This window comes from Podarcis melisellensis, assembly GCF_964234715.1.
Source record: "Podarcis melisellensis genome assembly, chromosome: 7".
Lineage (NCBI taxonomy): Eukaryota > Metazoa > Chordata > Lepidosauria > Squamata > Lacertidae > Podarcis > Podarcis melisellensis.
In genome coordinates, this window is record NC_138539.1 from 34,801,862 (window position 1) to 34,822,452 (window position 20,591).

Here is a 20,591-nt window from a genome sequence, read left to right on the forward strand (position 1 = left end):
ACAAAATCCGGTAAAAAAATACACCCAGAAACTGATTCTTTCTCAGACCGCCGCTTTCCCCCAGACATCAGGGCGACGATCTGCCTTCTTTCCTTTCTGGAGCAGCTTCTGTGGAATAATAATCAGCCTCCTTCGCTCCTCGCGGCCAGCTCTCCCCAGCTTCCTCCCTTCTCTCCTCCAATGGGAAGCCGGACCCAGAGATCCAACTTCCCTGGGGAAGGGAGCGCGCGGGGAGCGGGCGAGGCGGGCGCGCGGGGTCTTTGCCCGTCTCTTCCGCGCTTCCCAAGCGGCTCTTCCAGTCGCTCTCCTTCGACGGTGGGGCGGGGCTGGGATTTTCCCTGGGGCCGCCCCACTGCGCTCGCCTTCCAATCGGAACGCCGTTGTTGCTCGGTTTTTTTCTTTTCCCCGTCGCTGTCCAAACTTCCTGTAACGCTGCGGGAGGGAACCGGGAGCGGGAGTTCCCTGGCGGGAGATGCCTGAAGTTTGCTGGCAGAGAGGGAGGTCTCTGCGGCGGCAAGAGCGAGAGAAGCACGTCGAAGGAGCCGAGCTCCCCCAAAATGGGCCTCCTCGAGCTGCTGTCCCCTCGCACCTACGGCCTGGCGCTCGCTACTGCTCTGGCGCTCTGGGCGCTCTGTGTTTTCTGCAGGCGGAAAAGGTAAGAAAGGAGGAGAGAGATTGCCTGGCTGCAGTGCCGTCGCTCTGCTGGCTACAGGAGATCGCAGCAGGGTTGTTGAGATCCTGCAGGACTGGAAGACCCGGCAGAGTCAAGGTGAACTTGGATCCCTCTTCAAAGTTGGCTCTGATGCACCAAGTTTAACTTTGCAGAAAACGAAGGGGAAAAGAGAGCGATTGTGCCCCGTAACGATTAGCAGATTTATAGATCCACTTAAGGCTGTTATCTTGTTAAACTGGCAGCACACACGCATACTCTCTCTTATTTTGAGTTTGCTGCAACGACCGGGACGATCTCTCTGGGACGTTTCCTACACGAGAGGCGCCAGGTTTTACCAGGGAGTGTTGTAGGTTGTGGGGACCTGGCAACATGATTTGGGTGGCCCCTCGAGCATTCACCTTTCCACAAATCGCCAGAGCCACACCGCCGTGGGAGAGTGAATGATAGGCATTCCAGACGGTTGCTCAATGGGCAAAGGGGGCGTTGGCAACAGGTTTTCTTTCACATATCTGATTTCCCCATGAAAGGGCAAAACTGGATGGAGTGCGTGCAAATGCAACCTGGCATTTTGATGCCAGCAATGTTGCTGCAACAAAGTTTGTGGATGCATGAGAAGCAACTACCCCAAAATAAGCACCCATCCCCAGGTGAAGCTGTAGTGGGCCTCTTGCTTGTGTGCCCCTCCTCTGGTCTTCTTATTTCAATTCCTTTCCTGATGACTCCTAGCATGGAATTTACCTTCTTCACATCTGCTGCACACTGGATAGGCCTCTTCATCAGTCTTTCTGCTGTGACCCCATGATCTTGTTCCTGGTCAGTCACTGCCAGTTCAGATCCGATGTGCATTTGTTTACATTGAATTGCATTTGCCATTTTCATGTCCATTCACCTGGGTTGAAGAGATCCTTTTGGAGCACATTGCAATTCCATTTTTCTTTTCTTTTTTTGTTTTCATCATCCTGAACAATTTCATCAACAAACTTGGCTGCGTCACTTGCTGACCCTGTTCACCTTGAAATCTACATAATTTATGGACAAGTTATAAAACACAGGTCCTAATACCAATCATTGGGTGCCCATGGGAATCCCACAAACAGGGCATCAGTGCTACAGTGCTCTCCCTATTTGTGATTCTCAGCAACTGCTATTCAAATGCATACTGTCACTGAGGTAAAGGTAAAGGGACCCCTATCCATTAGATCCAGTCGTGACCGACTCTGGGGTTGTGGCGCTCATCTCTCTTTGGCCGAGGCAGCCGGTGTTTGTCCTCAGACAGCTTCTGGGTCATGTGGCCAGCATTAAGCCGCATCTGGCAAACCAGAGTAGCACACGGAAATGCTGTTTACCTTCCTGCTGGAGCGGTACCTATTTATCTACTTGCCATTTGTGCTTTCAAACTGCTAGGTTGGCAGGAGCAGGGACTGAGCAACAGGAGCTCACCCCGTCATGGGGATTTGAACCGCCGACCTTCTGATCGGCAAGTCCTAGGCTCTGTGGTTTAACCCACAGCGCCACCCACGTCCCCGTCACTGAGGTAGAACATAGCTACTGAGGCCACAGATGACCTTATCATTCATATCCCAGTACTTGTCTACCAATACTTGTAGGACAGCACTTTCTACCCCTCTCCATTGGGAGAACTGTCTATATGGTTCTATTCTGTGCTTCCTGTTTCTTAACTACTTCCTGATCTACAATAGGACCTCTCCTCATATTCCATGACTGCCAAGGTTACTCAGGATCTTTGATGAGACATCTTGTCAAAAGCTTTTCGGAAGTTCTAATACACTATGTCAACTGAGTCACACCTAGCTATATGCCAGCTGACATTCTTAAAACATTCTACAAGATAGTGAGGCAGGACTTGCAGAAGCCATGTTGGCTGTGCTTTGGTAGGCTTGCCATACATTACAAAAATTCTTGACATGTCCTTGCTTTCGGGTGTAAAAAAGGTGTCATTTTGCTGAATTGGCAAAATGTCATGGAAAACCTGGCTATATGGTAACACGATGGGAAAAGCAGTTCAAAAAGCTTAGGTTTCCCCCCAAAAAATGCTCAACAATTTCACAGATGTCAGGAATTTTACTTTTTGAAGGTAAAATTGGCAAAGCTTGTTCTTCAGTGTGCTTGGTTATTTTATCTTTTAACAATTCATCTATGAGGCCTAGAACATCATTCCTTGTCACCACTTTTTGTTGCAGTTCCTCAGACTCCCTCTCTGCAAAAGTTAGTTCAGGCACAGCAATCTGACAAACGCTTCTCAGCATTTTCCTTATCCTCCTTTATAACACCGTTGACTCTTTTGTCATCCAAAGGCCCAGCTCCCTTCCTAGCTGATAATCTATTGCTGATGTATTTAAAGCATTTTTTTGGGGGGGCTTTTATGATTTTAGCAATATGCTCTTCATATGCCTGTTTAGCATCCATTATTGTTTGTGTCAGGATTCTTGTTCCCTATAACACCTCACCTCCCTGAGAAGCCTTGGGTAGCCGGAATGGTTCCTTAGTCCAGGTTCTGCCTGTGTGATCACAGGATTCCTTTTATTATAAGTAGCACTTATAACTTTGCCCTACTTCCCCGGCTTGCCTCTTACAGATGTTTCCCTTGTTTTTCTTGTCTCTCTCTGGGGCAAAGGTTCTCCTCCTAGCTACTTCTCTCTCCTTTCTTTCGCCTCACCTACCTCCTTGTGGTTTTGCTCCTGCTGCTATCACACGCCCCCATGCCTGCCTGCCAGCTTTCTATCACACTGCTGTGAGTGTGTGAGGGCATTCCCCATGCTATCTTCACAGCATGCCACTCCCTGTCCCTGGAAATCTGCCTGCATTTTGTTTTGCCAGTGTTAGCTTCTTTTCATTCCCATTCCATTTTCTAAAGGAGGTCTTGCTTCTGGTAGTGTCCTTGACTCTGCTTGTTAACCACACTTGCTTACCTTCTGTTGTGGGGCTGCAGAGGGAAAAAGATTGGAGCCAGAGGTGTCCCTGTACTCATCCCAGAGTGGGCAAATGAGAATAGGCCATGTCCACATCTCCATGCTACAGAGGTGGCTCTGCTTCTTCCTCTGTGCTCTTGCCCAGAGGATGAGAAAAGATGAGAGGTTTGCTCCTCGCATGAGCAGCTGCTTCTGCCTCCTTCTGGTCAGAGTAGTGGTGGGGATTTGGCCCTGTGGGACCAACCTTCTTTGCTGCACCATCCAGAGAGAGGCAGGGCAGGCAGATGTGGTGGATTGTGGTCTCCAGCAGCACCACAGACTGAGCCTGCCACAGCCACGGCTCAGAAAGCATGTGAGTGAGAGAAGGCAATGGCTATTCCTGCAGTCCCAACAACTGTTGCTCTCTCTCTTTCTCTACGTGGCCCAGAGAGAGTGAGAGAGTGAGCAAGAAGTGGTGGGACTGCAGGAATAGTTATTACCTTCTCTCGCTCACATACGTTCTGGGTGGTTGTTGTGGCAGGCTCAATCTTTACCTCTGCACCTCTGAGAGCAAGAAGGGAGGTAGCAGAGGTTGTTTCTTGTAGCCTCCACTTGCCTTGTGCCACTTGCCCTCTCAGCCTGAGCAGGAAGAGCGGGAGAAGGAGGTGTTACTCTTACATGGCAAAGTCTTATTTAATGGCGTGAGTCTGCATCTGCTATGTCTGTAGATACACAGCCTTTTGATTAAAATGCAATATGTAAACTGAAGTAAAGATGTGCCCAGGCCTTTGAGGGAGTGGGATGGTGCATTGAGGAGTCACATGCTTTGGCCTTTTAGTTTTTTATTATTATTTTGAATCATACCTTTAGGCAGTTTTATGTTTATACTTTCTTTATGGAAGGTTGGCAGAAATCAGAAATTATCAGTTGGTTTTATATGGGATTACAGAGTGGGCCTCTTGGATCTCCTTAGGGTGGGGGCCTTCCAAGATACAATGCCACACCTCACAAAACTCAGTGTTTAGTTGGAAACAGTGGTGACACCAGAGTAATTGAAAGTGGGTATGGTGAGAGGTGAAACTTTGCTAAAACCTATAAACTACCCCATTCTTTGGAGAATTCTTGTTGTTCCCTCATTATGTGGCTGTTGTACAACACACACACATACACAAATCTGCATGCAGTTACCATGCAGTTTACCATGCAGTTTTGAAGTGCTTGCATAAAGGCTCCTGTTTATTGGGAGTCCCGGCACACAGGCAAGAGATTAAATGTACAGTACCAGTAATGTTTGCCATATGAAGAACAATGTTGTGTAACTTTGCTTCCAAATAATAATAATTACCTAAAATTATTCTACAGGGAACCATTTCCCTGAACTAAGCTATATTTCTAAAACAAAGGCAGGGATTCTGTGGTCCTTCAGATGTCATTGGACTGTAGCTCCTCTCATCCCTGCTATTAGCTATGATCTCTGGAGCTGGTGACATCCAACAACATTTGGATGACAAGAGTTTCCCCATTCCTGCCCTAGAACATCATTTCCTTCTTTGTGACAAATTATAGGTCTACTAACATCTCTTTGAAACCAAATGAGCCAAAAGTCAAACTCCACTTATATAAAACATATGCATCTGTATCCATATATGATAGTTTTTCTGCTTTGATCCAGTCTCAGAAAGCATGGAAAGATGTAGCCTTCTGTCTTTTCATTTTTATGCCTTCATTTTTGCCAGAATGCCAAATGTAAATATATGGTTTGTGGCCATTGATAGCCTCTCTGAATTTGTCTACTCCTCTTTTAAGACCGTCCAAGATTGTGGCCATCACTGCCTCTTGTGGTAGCAAGTTTAACTCTGTGCTGTGTGAAGAAGTACTTTTTGACATCACTGATGGTGGCTCTTGAAGAACATCAGAATCCTACCATAGGTAGGAATACTGCAACCCCTCCAACTTTATTAATAGATCTCATTGCCTCAATAGCTTTGGGTATAAAGCTTGGAACCAAAAACATAACACTGTATTTTGGAGATAGTAGAGTTGTGTACCAGCTCAGTGAAAACACCCTTCTGTGTTCTCAGCTATGAGCATTTATCCAGCAAATACGTTGTGGATGTTCTGTTTATGGTCTTATTTTTAAAGGGAGATTGCCATGTTTTCTGCTTCCTTTTTTTTTTTGTTCTGCACATGCCAGGGACTCTAATTTTTTTTTAAAAAAAATCCTATGAATATATAATTGTTTCAGGATGTATTAGAGTGAGTTAGATAAACTATTGCCTCATTCTGGTTTAGTGCACACATTTGGAAATCCTGTTTGTATATTTTTGCAGTCTTTGGAGAGTGTCTGGGCTATTGGTATTACTTTTGAGCCAAGAACGCTTCTGCCATTTTTACCTTTCAAATTGTGTCTTTTAATATCTTCAGAGGCTCAAATGGCCCATTTAGAGGAAGGATGTGAATGGCAAATGACTAATTCTATACCTAAAAGGATGTTAGATGTTTTTAATTGAAAGGAAAATAGCAAGAAGGTTTTACTAGGTTATAAAATGTTAACGGCAGAAGAGAGTGTAGCATTGAAAACACTCTATTTTCGTTGCCATGCCATAGTAATGTACACTACTTACTGCCTTTTTCATGATCATTCTCATTCAGTAGCTTATTGCTTTTCATGCTAGGTCGTTTATGCTCGAGAGATTAGATTTTGGTAGGAACATCCACCTAGAGAAGGGGCCTCCAACATTTTTCAGCCAAAGGGCACAGCTGGAATTTTGAGAGAGGGCACCACCACCTCTGGTTCTTCCCTCCCCACCCAGACAGTGTATATGCATATGTGCACACAAAAATAATTTAAGTATTTTATGAAGCATGGCGAGAAGTGAGATCCAGGAGAAATAAAATGGATCCTCTTGAATTTGCATGATTTTACACAGAGCCATCCCCTACCCAAAAGAATACCATCAAATTAAACTATACATTGGTAGATTGCACAGTAAAAATTGCAGAACTTGCCAGCACCACTAAAATACTAAGAAAAGGCATACATTCGTGATTTTTACACAAAATGGCAAGAAAACCATACACAAAAAGCCACAGAACACATTTGTGGGTCAAGAGGTGACCTGATGATCCATAAGAACCCATGTTTTTGCTGCATGGCAACACTGAAGAGTACCAAATCAGTAATTTTTAAATGTTTGCTCAATGTTAGTTGGGCTATGTATGTGTGTGCTTGTGTGTGAAAACTACACAACTTCAGGATGATTCATTTAACTGAATCCAGTTTGTGTGCTTACATACACATGCAAATGTCTCTCATGTAGCATCTCACTTTCTTCCCTTTGCCACACCCAGACTCTCATTACTCCCTCCCATCCGATGTCAAGGAAATAAACAACTATCTGACTTTTAGAAGACATCTGAAGGCAGCCTTGTTTAGGGACGTTTTTAATGTTTAATGTTTTGTTGTAATTTTAATATTTTTTTGAAAGCCACCCAGAGTGGTGTGAGAAACCCAGCCAGATGGGCGGGGTATAAATTATTATTATTATTATTATTATTATTATTATTATTATTATTATTATTATTATTATTATTTTCTCCAAGATCACTCTCTTTTCCTTCCTACTCCACCCTGCCCCCTTTTCCCGGTCACTCTTCCCTCTGACCCTTAAAAACACTTAGATTGAAAAAGGAAGTGAGATTGAGTGGCATTCTTTCAACTTTCTCCTTCAGCTTTATACGCTTTCCAAGGAAGAAAAAAGGAGGTAGTGAGGGGAATGTTCAGAGACTTTGCTGGCAGTAGGGGAAGTCCTCAAGGCCATCATAGTGCCCATGGATATGGTGCTGGCAACCCTTAGAGGCACACTGCTAGAGGCACTGCTAGGGACCAATGAGAATTGGAGTCCAACAAATGGAAAGCAACACGTTGACTACATAGGCGCCGACTCCATGGGGCCTGAGGGGGCCCGAGCCCCCTCAAAAATTCGTTTGGGGGGGCTCCGCCCCCCCAATAATTTAAGAAAATTATTAGTTATATTATGCTTTGTAAAATCACAAAATTATGTTGGTATTTTTTATTTTCCTTGTTTGACGATAGTTACCTTTTAAAATACATTCAGTAATGAGTTAAAACAAAGCCACTACCGATCTAGAGAGGGGGTGGGGTTGCGGGCTCTCGACCCATCAACAATCTCGCGGGGCTGGCGTCAGCCCCGCGAGAAGCGGGGATTCCCCCTAGCTCATTAATATTCACCGCCCACGGCGGCAGCCAATCGGCTGCCGCAAAGGGCGGGCCCTCACAGGTTCACTTAAGGTCGGGGCAGCCCGGGGCTCGCCCCTTTCGTTCCCCCAGCAGCAGCGGTTTGGAGGTCTTGGCCCCCCCCCCCAATATTTTTTATAAGTCGGTATGGGCCCCCGCCCCCCCAATATTTTTTATAAGTCGGCGCCCCTGGTTGACTATCCACATAGGTCCATCCAACCATCATTTTTTTCCTTGCTAAGAATATAAGAAGAGCCATGTCAGATCAGGCCCAAGACCCATCTAATCTAGCTTCCACTTCTCACACTGCCCAACCAGATTCCTGTAGGAAGCCCACAAATTCTTCATCTGCTTTGATAGACGATGGGTTGCCAACCTGTTTGGACTAGCTCATTTTAAATTTCAGAAAAAGGTTAGGGTAGCCAGTAAATGAAAATGGGTGCCATGAAGGGGGCAGAACCATGGGGAGCATAAAAAAGGTAAAGGGACCCCTGACGATTAGGTCCAGTCGTGGCCGACTCTGGGGTTGTGGCGCTCATCTTGCTTTATTGGCCGAAGGAGCAGGCATACAGCTTCCGGGTCATGTGGCCAGCATGACTAAGCAGCTTCTGGCAAACCAGAGCAGCACATGGAAACGCCGTTTACCTTCCCGCCAGAGTGGTACCTATTTATCTACTTGCACTTTGACGTCTTTTCGAACTGCTAGGTTGGCAGGAGCTGGGACTGAGCAATGGGAGCTCACCCCATTGTGGGGATTCAAACTGCTGACCTTCTGATCAGCAAGTCCTGAGCTCTGTGGTTTAACCCACAGTGTACTGCAGGATAATTGTGTGCTAGAAGTTTGAGGGACAACTTGAAAAGTGTTTTTCACACAGAATCTCTGCAGCAAACCTCTTTAACAAAACAGTTCTCTCTCCATCTCTCTCTCCCCCCCCCCCACTTTAATCAGGGGGCTAAATGACATCTTCCTAGTTTCTCCTGTTCAGCCAGTCAAGTTCTCCTCCGCTCTCTTCTGAATGAACCTGTCTTTTCATTCAACTGACAAAATGAGTTCTGACCCATGAAATGTTACGTTAAAGTATATTTCTTAGTCTGTTATACTGCTACAAGATTAACATGTATGGAATTAGCCCTGCTTATATAAACAGTGGAGAACCTGAGGCCCACCAAATAGTGTTGTACCACAACTCCCATCACTCCCAGCCAGCATGGCCAATGGTCTGGGATGATGGAAGTTGTAGTTCAGCAGCATCTGGATGTGCACAGGCTCCCATCCCTGATGCAGCCACTTGGAATTTCTGGGGCACAAAATAACCCATTATTTGGGAAAAGGGATATTTTTGATAGGATTAGTAGAACATCTCCAAGGGCTTGTAAACATCTTGAGACACGTTTCTCAAATCTGATCACATATATGTCAGGGAACTGCCATCAGTACGGGAGGGGGAGAGCAAAAGCCAGAGGGATTCCAGAGAGCGTCCAGGGATCGGGAGGAACAGCCCATCTTCTGGGGAAGAGAATCAGCGTAGCACCAGTGGAGAAGGGGGGCAGCTGGGGGAAGTGGCGAGGCGGTCTCATGACTCCTTGCCTGGGACCAGCGGGGAGAGTAGGGGTCCTCCGTTGCCCACGCCCTCCCTGCGCAGAAGGCTTCTGTGCAGAGAGGGTAGGCGGAGACTAGGCGTCAAAGAACTTATTTGCTGGAAGAAGTTTAAGAAATGCCCACTCATGGATTCTGCCACCGATTGAGTCAGCCACCAGTGAGTGGCTGTCCGGACAGAAAGAGGTTCACTTTGGCAACCCAGCCAGGTGTTTGTACCCAGCCGGGGAGATAGGTACCTGCTTACGCACGAGCAACCCCTAGAACCATGACAATATATTACCATGATTTAATTAAAGTATGTATTTAAGAAATATTTCTAATGTGGCTTGCTTTAGTGTCTACTGACAACTACAAAGTAGGTGATTTATATCTAGAAAGTGATGCCAGTTGTAATTTCTTCCTTATCTAATAACATATTGTCAGGGAACTGCCATCAGGGTGAGAAACGGAGGCAGGGCTACCCAGCGATGCCGGAGAGGGGACGAGCAGGGGGGAAGGATTTCAGCGTAACACCCATAGAGAAGAGAGGGAGATGGAGGAATTGGTGACAGGGCTCCAAGACCCTTCCCCCGACACTAGTGGAGAGAGCGCTGGGACGCCCCTGCCTTCCCCTTACTTGCGCAGACGCGTTCCGCGCAGAGAACATAGGAGGAGACTCGGGGTCAAACAGCTTTTATGCTGGAAGAGGTTCAAGAGACGCCCACTCTTGGATTCTGCAAGTGACTAACAGGTCACGGAAAGCGAGCTCCGACCCTAGGCATGGTTGGGGCAAGCAAACTAACTGAACTGAAGTAAGGTTACGCACAAGTAACCCCTCACAACCATTACACATATTGTCCACACGTTTAATAATCTAAGGCTAAGTAGGTTAAACTATGTTGCAATATATATAATTATAAACACCACACAAACAGTAGCAAACAAAGATGCTGTTGGGCAATCTTCTTTGAAGTGCCATATCCATGTCCATAGCTGCCTTCGTTGTTTTTCTTCTGCTGAGTTTCAGGGAATCTCCCATTCAACCACTTCTCTGGTTCTTTCTCTCTCTGAACTTTTTTTTGGTAACTTTTTTAAAGGAATCTTTCAAGGTACCCTATTTTTATGGCAGGAAAACAAATGTCTCTTGCCATTTTGCTTTTAATAGTAGCTATAAAAATAATTCACATTTAAATAAACCACTTGGCTGACATCTAGCATGCTATGCTTTTAAGTTTACACAAATCAAAACTGAGAAGAGTGCTGCTTCTTTTTTCTTCTTCTTCTTTTTAATTTTTTTTTATTTATACCCTGGCCTCCCCAGCCAAGACCAGGCTCAGGGCGGTTAACACCCAATATAAAAACAAATTGATTGAAATACGACTTAAAAACAAGATTAAAATACAACATTAAAACATTAAAATACAGCCTCATTTCAATGGAAATTCAAATCCACAGGAGGAGAAAGGAAAAAAGAAGAGGGGGAGGGAATCAAATCAATTCCAAGCTGAAGGCCAGGTGGAACAACTCTGTCTTACAGGCCCAGCAGAAAGAAATCAGATCCTGCAGGGCCCTGGTCTCATGAGACAGAGCGTTCCACCAAGCCAGAGCCAGTGTTGAAAAGGCCCTGGCTTTGGTTGAGGCTAATTTGTCTTCCTTAGGGCCCGGGACCATTAGGGTGTTGCTATTTATGGACCTTGAGGCTCTCCGTGGGGCATACCAGGAGAGGCAGTCCCATAGGTACGAGGGTCCTAGGCCATGAAGGGCTTTAAAGGTCAAAACCAGCACCTTAAATCTGACCCTGTACTCCACCGGGAGCCAGTGCAGCTGGAAAAGCACTGGGTGAATATGCTCCCATGGCAGAGACCCCGTGAGGAGCCTCTCTGCAACATTCTGTACCCACTGGAGTTTCTGGAACAGCTTCAAGGGCAGTCCCGCGTAGAGCGAATTACAGTGGTCAAGCCTGGAGGTGACCGTTGCATGGATCACTGTGGCCAGGTTGGAGTGGGAAAGGTAAGTGACCAACTGCTTGATGCGGCGAAGGTGGAAAAATGTTGATTTGCAGTACTAACTTGTACTTGTGAATTCAGATCCAGGAATTCAATTTTCTTTGGGATTGTTTGTAATAGATCCTTTTGTTTATTTTGAATTGTAGGTTCAGGTTTCGACCTGTAAAATGCTTCTGGAAAGTGAGTTGATAGGATGATCACTTTTTACAACAATGCACTGTTAATCCATGAATGGGTAAATTCCAAAGGCTTTGGGTCCTGGTTTAAACCTTGGCAGTCTTGGTCTTCCTAAAGAGGTCTTTTGCCCTCTATAGGCATGATGTCACCACACATAAACCATGTGGTCAGTGTCAAATTTAAGCACCACTGGTTCATAATCTTGCCATCTTGATATGACAGCAGTCTGCGTCCCCTGGTATGCTTGCATACTGGAGTCTATGATACGCACCTTTTAAAACATGCTGACCATGTTTTGGAACCATGTTTTTGAGATGCTCACCATTTAGACCATCTTTTGGAAACAAAATATACATTAAAAATTCCTCTGTACTAATATCAAGTTAGTTAATGGTTTTGTGCATGTGGCTTTTCTAGATTCTCTGAATTTATCTTATTCTTACAAGACAGGGCAGTAAGATGGTTTATGCATTCTCTTTTATCTTGAAGACTGAAATATCCATACCCTGCCTTTCTATCACAAACCTATCCCTTGTGGCTCACAATATTTAGCAAGACAAAATGCTAAAATGGTATATTTTATGCTATACATTATGTGTTATTTTCACTGGATTGAAGGGTAGTGTATGAATGTTTTAACTAACAAATAAACACAAGGTAATATTTAACCCAGCTTCTCCAGTCACAGAATATAACCTGAGATAGTGGCTGACATAAACTAAATCTTGGGTCACTGCTTTTTAGAACCCCAAGCTGAAACCTCCATTGCTTTTTCTTTTCCTCCTAAGGAACATGTACCAATCCATACATAACTATGGTGATAGGAGAAAGAAGCTTTAAATAGTGATTAAAATGTCTGTTATATTTAGTGGTGACACCTCGTAAGGTGCCACAGATTTGCTTTTGTTTTATTTTGGAATAACCCAACATTCTCCCTGCAAGAAGAGCTTTTGGGCCTATGACTGTGTAGCTTTATTTGCTCCTGTATAGGTATAACATTTATTTTTATTTCCCTGTATATTTAAATCAAGTTCTTTACTCGTTAGTGTGCCAGGCCATATGGTACAGAGCTGTATGCCAGTTGATAAAAATATTCTGGGAACATAGGAAACTAGCAGTCGGTTCAAGAAGGGGGATGCCTCTTGACCAAATGCTTGTGGGATTTTTGCATTATTTTTAGCACTTGTGTGCATTTTGGAACAGCAAAGGTTTGTCCAAGAGGACATCCTGTGTCTCGTGATTTCCTTAAACACATTCCTTTAATATTTCTTCCTCCCTAAAAATGCAAAGTAAATGCATTTACATGCCATATTATAATGAAATTTCTTTGCAAAGGAAAATAATAATCTCTGTCTTGATGTATCCTGTGTGCTCTACTAGTCTTGTCATTCTTCCGTAATTACTCATTTTTGTCAGTGGTGCGTTTTTATTCCAAAACAAGGTACAAGTTGTGACAAAGAAAATAGTTAGCCTGTTCTTCCCAGTCTCTGGTCCCAGGGGAGAGAGGGGAAACCCACAGAGTGTCAATCAGTGAGGTGCCTCAAAATTTCCTTCTTGTCTCAGATGCATTAGGCCCAGACCCACAAACTACAGGGATGGTTTATGATCTGATGACGTTACAGAGCCTGACACTGAGTCTACTAGGCTTCCCATATATTTTTGAGGCTAATCAGGGGAAGCCATGCTTGCATGCAGATGTTGCCAAATTGTCCATGGCCACTTCTCATGCTTCACAAAGTTGTTTGGTTGAAGAGCCCTTGTTATTTCCCGCAATAGCATGATAGGTAAGCTGTACGTTCTTACTTTCCTGTGAAATTAAAACAAGCCAGTGAGATATAGTGGTTAGTCAAAGTAGGACCAGGGAAATCTAGCTTTCAATCCCCAGTCAGCCATGAAGTTCACTGGTTGGCTTAGTCTGAGAGCCTGCATTTGGCCCAAATGTACATCATGGGGCACTTCGGCTGCTCTCTGAGCTTCTTGTAGGGTAAGGTTTGGTATAAATAATTTTATAATTATTTTAAGACTTTCATTTGTATTTTTATATTTATTTAGATATGGATGCACGTAGAAATACTCAAGTTCATGTTGCCCTCTATGTTGAAAGTCTGACATGAGTTAAATAAAAACCTATTGATGCTAGTACAGTCTTCTGAACACTGCTGATACTGGTGATGGCAGAAATATATATAATAATAGTTTTGACTCTGCTCTCTGGAAGGTGTGTGCCCTGTTCATTCTCTTCAGTATTTAATGGCCTCCATAATATTTTCATTCAACCCATGAACCCATCAGCAATTTGTTTTTACAGGTTAATATACTTACAAATGATTTTCTAATAGAATATCCTCATCAGAGGGCAGATTTATTAACACTCCTCCTCCTCTTTTGATTGTCTTTTTTAATCCCAGCTCCATGTATAATTTACTTCTTCCTTGGTGAGTGCTTAGTCTGAAGAAGGCTGTCTTGCTGAAATACTTGAGCTTAGACAAATTTGTCTTATTCTCCTGGGCAAGATATGTTGGCTCTAAGCACCAATTCTTTCTGAGGTGAACATTAATTTTAATTGAAATCTTAGTGAGGTTAAAACAGAAGTGAATGGGTTAAGAGCAAGAGCCAGGTTCAATACGAGTTTCAACAAGAAATTGTCTTCGGTGAATTCCCTCACACTGAGGTCCATCTCTGAGAGCCTTCTGGCGGTTCCCTCACTGAGAGAAGCAAAGCTATAGGGAACCAGGCAGAAGGCCTTCTTGGTAGTGGCACCCACCCTGTGGAACGCCCTCCCATCAGATGTCAAAGAGATAAACAACTACCTGACATTCAGAAGACATCTGAAAGCAGCCCTGTTCAGGGAAGTTTTTAATGTGTGACATTTTAATGTATTTTTAATCTTTGTTGGAAGCTGCCCAGAGTGGCTGGGGAAACTCAGCCAGATGGGCGGGGTACAAATAAATCATCATCGTCATCATCATCATAAGTGCCTATGCAGGATAAGATTCTCTTTGAATGGGTTTTAACACTAGTTGCAGTCATACTGTAAGTGGATATTCTTCCTTGGGACCAGATCTGTGAGTGTGTGGAACCAATCTTTTTCTCTATGCTTCAAGTCAGAGCTTTCCAAACTGTGTGTCGTGACATATTTAGTGTGTCGGCTGCAGTGTGCAAGTGTGTTGCGCAAATGCTCCTTATGTTCCTCCTGGGGCTGGAAAGGGGTAAGTTTAACCTCTGGTTTGTGGGTAAAACTGAATTACTGTGTTGCGAAATGGTGCATGTCTAACAAGTGTGTCAGCTACATGAAAAGTTTGGAAAGCTCTGCTTTAAGTGCCCAATATTGTGTTTGTTCTCTGATCTGCCTTGAGCAGGGAAAATATATTTTAAGGCAGTACAGTGGTACCTCGGGTTACATACGCGTCAGGTTACAGACTCTGCTAACCCAGAAATAGTACCTCGGGTTAAGAACTTTGCTTCAGGATGAGAACAGAAATCGTGCTCCAGTGGTGCAGCAGCAGCAGGAGGCCCCATTAGCTAATGTGGTGCTTCAGGTTAAGAACAGTTTCAGGTTAAGAACGGACCTGCGGAACGAATTAAATACTTAACCTGAGGTACCACTGTATATAAATAAATGCCACTAACAACAATAATAAGGCTGGTCCTGTAACTCTGTCCCTAAACTTTTCTAGCTCATTCATGGTGATGTTTTAGAAGAGCTGGGAACATGGCTGTAGCTCAGTGTCAGAATATCTGCTTGGCATGCAGAAGATGACTGCTGCCAGTCAGTGGAGACAATACTAAGCTAACTAGACCAATGGCCTGGTTCAGTATAAAGCATTTCCCTCTGTTCACTTTCTGTCATTCCCAAACAGAACTAGAAAAGATGCTGAATCTGAAATACTGGAAAACCACTGCCAATCCATGTAGAGATTACTGAGCTAGAGAGACCAATGGTCTGGATTAGTAGAAGACAATTTCCTGTTTCAAATCAGACAGCAATTGCTTGGACAAGACATGTGAAACTGGTTCTGCCATGATGGTCCCAGACTTTCAAACATTACTACAACACTGAGGTAATAAAAGAACAGGCTCCAACAGGAGAAGGAAGAAGATTCCCTGTTACTGCTGTCTAGTGAATTTTCCTTTATGTGAACTCTGGATAATTTATCCATATGCATTACAATTTAATTTGTATAGAAATGCTGCACATTTTCCGGTGTATAAAAACAGTTATTGCAAAGGAAGCATAGTGTGTGTTGATCCAGTGAGCATCGCTGTCTGGTTCTGCTTAAAGTACAAAATGAGAAGGGAAACATAAACAACAGACAACATATTAACACATTTTAAATCATCTTGGAGTATGAACCCTGGATGGTAGTTTTGGGAGATTTAAACCACAGAGCCTAGGGCTTACCGATCAGAAGGTTAGTGGTTCGAATCCCCATGATGGAGTGAGCTCCTGTTGCTCGGTCTCTGCTCCTCTCAGCCTAGCAGTTTGAAAGCAAATCAAAGTGCAAATAGATAAATAGGTACTGCTCCAGCGGGAAGGTAAACGGCATTTCCGTGCACTGCTCTGGTTTGCCAGAAAGTGGCTTAGTCATGCTAGCCACATGACCCGGAAGCTGTAGGCCAGCTCCCTCGGCCAGTAAAGTGAGATGAACGCCGCAACCCCAGAGTCGTCTGCGACTGGACCTAACGGTCAGGGGTATTTGCAAAACTAATTTGGTTTTTCGCAACTTTCCGACTAGTTGCAGGACCTTAGCCAGACCTAGCAGAGTACATGCGGAATCCACGGAAGCAATTGGCAACTTGGCTGCAGACAGGATAGACGAAGCAGGAACCAGGAACTTGTAGTTAGGTTTTTGTTATATACAGTGGACTATTTACAGGAACAGAACACAGATCTTATGCTAGCTCTCTCTGACACGACTCACAACTCCTACACTGACACACTGTACCACTGAACTCAGAACTCTCAGTTAGTAGGCCATTAATTATCACTCCCTTGAGAGAGCTTGACCAATCAGGGAGTGGTCTCCATGTCTCTGTTATCTCCAGGCAGACTTACTCCTTCAAATTGCCTTCTGGCTTGCAAACCTTAATTGACTCTGTGTGAGTAGCTGCACGTACACAGTTTCCCAACAAGGGGTCCTTTTACCCTTTACCTTTACCTTTAGGTAGAACCACACCTGGCACCCATGACAAGTCCTTTGCTGTCTTGAATCCAGGGTGTGTATGCACCATACATTTAAAGTGTGTGTGCCCCCCCCCCACACACATCCAGTTTTGGGAACCATAATTGATAGGAGCTTAAGTTACACATAGGGAGGGGGACTACGCTGGGGACTACCCCCCAGTGAACTTGGCATTATTGGTGCCGTACATATATTGAAAATAATGAAAGCAATGAAAACAATAAACCTTTGCTTCTCCTGTTCCTTCTGCTGCCATACCTTTTTGTACTTCACTCCTTGTCACTTTGTTGGATGAGGTGGGGAAAATGTATGCCTGCTGCTCCAAACTACTTCTGATATGCTTTCAGGCTTTTCAGAACCTTCTCCTTTTACTTTTGGTTTAACTCATGCTTCCAGCCCAAAAAGCAAATGCCAAGCCACTTGGCATACTCTGGAGGAGAGGTTTGCAAGGCAATCAGCTGCATTGCCCATATAATATTTTGGTGGATTCTTTGTAGAAAGATGCAATTGTACTAGGCCTCCTCTGAGGCATGCAGAAACAAGGCTCAAAGTGCACATGGCTGGATTATGCTGTGCACTCAGCACAGCCAAGAAGTCATTGTGAAAGGTTTTTCCCCTTTATTTCTGTCCTTGGATCCCCACACATTCATAAGATCTGATCTTGCAGTTAATTATATCTTGGATTTGTGGGACTTTAAAAGAGCATAATGATGAACCAGCTTCTGCCTCTGGGGAACATGTTTCCATATATCTGAAGTTTTACTGTAATTACTTTTGATATTCCAGCTCATGACAATAGCAAAGGTGCCTTCTCCTTTATGTCCTCTTCTTGATCCAATAAGATATTTAATTTTAGTAGATCATTTGGGTTCTCAGCATTGGCATTAGATAGCCATGGACATCAGCCCAACACATTTCTCTTGGGGTTGCTATTTAAAGCTATTATCTAGAAAATATATCTCTCTGAAGGCTGGAAAGGGCAATTTATCCCACATGGTAGAGTCAAATATTTGCCATTATCTGCATCTTACTTGCTACTCCTTCCCAGATTATTTACAATTCTGTGGCATAACACTGGTTATTAAATGCATGGTGATAATTTTAGAAAAGAAGCTACATGAATTTAAATCTGATTTCCACACTGAAGTAAATCTGTTCAAATTATGTTCATTTGGGGGCTTTAAGAAATTGAATTTAAAAGTGTTTTCTGGCTTCAGATGTCTTTAATTTATTCCTCATAACAAAAATGGAAGGCTAGCTTATAGTGTGTCCTCGCATGTACATACATAAACACACATATAGACCCAGTTCAGATGTAATTTTATGATTTGCTCAAGCAAATCTCTCTTCTCATGCCCAGGATTGCAAAGCAGGTTTGCAGGGAGCAGACAAACTACAGTTGGCTGGTCTAGATGTCGTGGGAAGTTATGGTTTAACAAACCATGAAGTCTCCCTTGGGTGTATGAAGGAAGGAAGAGAACAGGGAACAAGAATGAACAGTTTTATTTAAATGTAATTGATGAAACATTTGCATTTTGAAGGCTAAATAAATCAGCTAAAGTATTTAATTATTTAATAGTCCTAGTATGGATTCAAGGACATATCTAGCAGATCTTTCCTCAGAATCAGGAGGCTGATGGAAAGCCCAACATGGGCCATCTAACCAAGTATGGAGTTGGACTTGGGACTTATGATGGAGCCTGGACATGGCAGTTAGAGAAAGATATTGAAGGTCCAAGGCTGGAACTGAAGGATAAGAGCAGTCTTCAAAGTTGAAAAGGCAAGAGCCAGGCCAAGAGATTTGAGATGAGACCAGGGTGTTCATTCAAGATCAATTATAAGCCTCAAGCAGAAAGTTCAGAAGAAGAAAACGGAACTTGAATTAGAAGAAGCATTGGTTGTGAGGCAGACAGAGGTAAGTCTTTCTGTCTCTTTCCCCCATAGTGTTTTGATGATCAGCAGAAATGTCAAGAAAGATTAGCCAATCCAAGACAAGAGTAGGAGCAACACCTATGGTTCTTCTTGGAAGCAAAGCCAAAAATGGTAGAGGCCCATGCTGGTTTGGCTGCTATGCAACCAAGGAAAAGGGAAGGGGAATCAGTGGGTCCTTAGATTGGCCCTGTACTGATTTGGTGCCTGGCAAAATGCAGGAACCTCATAACCTCAACCTTCCTTCCAACCTTGAAGCTGGGGAGGGAAAACAGGAAGCTGCCTTATACAGAATTGGACTATTGGTCCATCATGCCCAGTATTGTCTACACTGGCTGGTCGTGACTCTCCAGGATTACAAACATGGAGCTGTCAGAGATTAAATCTGGGACTGTCTGCATGCAATGTGGATGCCCTATTGAGCTATGGCCCTTTCCCTAAAAGGCTGGGGATTATATAAGAAATGTCAGGCTGACACAAGTCACACTTGCAGCTCCAGGCTTGGGAGGAATGCCACGGGTTATCAAGGGGCACATGGTCCTGACAAATAAAAAAGTGAAAGGTTGCACAGGAGCAACATAGAGTGCCAGGAACTCTACGAAACTTGCTGTGTTAGGTCAAGCGAGTCTCTGCTCAGGTTAAGGATTTCTATATTGGAGTGTTTAGAGTAGCAATAAGCAGCAAGGTGCCTGGGAGTTCTGAAGGGCAAGTAGAGCAGACAGATGATCTTGGTACTTGAGACAGTAAAAAAATAAGTTGGGGGGGGGGAGTCTGGAAAACACAATTAGAAAAATAGTTATTCTCTTGTGCACACATTGTTCCATTCACTTAATTTGTGTTTCTGGTTGGTATCCAAGGTTGCATTTCCTGGACAGTAAAAGTCCTCTTTGTATCATATGGTAGAAGAAGCTCCAAGCCCATGGAATCTTTTTGGGTAGAATGTGAGAATGGGTCAGAAGAACAATGTAACCATCTATGAAACACCATTACCACTGTATTTCTGTGTAGCAAGTTTTTTGCACTTATGTGAGATGTGTAAAAGTTTCAGCTGAAAGGATGGAAACTGTTGCAGGCAATCTTGTTTTCTCATTCAAGTTTGCAAAAACAAAACAAACCCCCCTGAAAAACTCACTCACAAACAAATCTCTAACACAGCTATTTTTGTGGATTCCCCTAAGGATAAAAAGTCACACAGTGAATATCTTGCAAACATAATTGCTTTTTGATTTGTAACAGCCGCTGCAAACAAAAGGATATTTTACATTACAAATTCTGGGCAGGCAGTCAGATTTTGAACTTTGGAACAACACAGTCTCTCTAACCACTTTCCCCAGAGGACTGTTATAGCAACAGTTGCTTTTAAAGCATATAGCAACTTGCACAAGTGAGGAATTTTGAGGGGTTTCATCCAACTACTTGGAGAAATTGTATTGGCCAAGAGTTTATATCTTCTCCAAGAAATTGACCCCCATGCCACCTGCAAATCCAAACCTACACTACATGGCACGGAGACCTGCTGAAGAAGACATGGAAACAATAGAATGATGGTGAGTCTCAAATTGACTTTTGCTGGAAGAGAGCATTGCATCCCAGCTGGCTATATGTGCTGCAGCAATTAATGGTGAACAGTACAGAGAATCTTGATAGTTCATTTATAGCATGTCTCTTATCTAGACCTCCCACAAACACCATGGTCTTGGTGAAAATCAGACAAATGCTAGATGCTTTTAAACTGTCTACATAAAATGCTTTAGTTTATTAAGACCACACCATCCCCTTCAAGTGTCCGCCTGTGATTTCCAATTGGCAGGGTAATTCATAAAACTTTCAGAATGTTTTTTTGTTTAAAGATGTGCTCTCTGATACTCTGTTTGAAT

At 43.7% G+C, this 20,591-nt stretch overlaps 1 protein-coding gene across 1 annotated transcript in view; it reads left to right on the forward strand.

Moving 5' to 3' along the window:
* The first annotated feature begins 399 nt into the window (after positions 1–399).
* Positions 400–20,591, forward strand: part of CYP7B1 (cytochrome P450 family 7 subfamily B member 1) — a 101,665-nt gene continuing 81,473 nt past the window's right edge. The window contains exon 1 of the mRNA XM_081917560.1: positions 400–655. Coding sequence (XP_081773686.1) covers positions 558–655 — 98 coding nt within the window. The 5' untranslated portion in view covers positions 400–557. The remainder of the gene's footprint in view (positions 656–20,591) is intronic.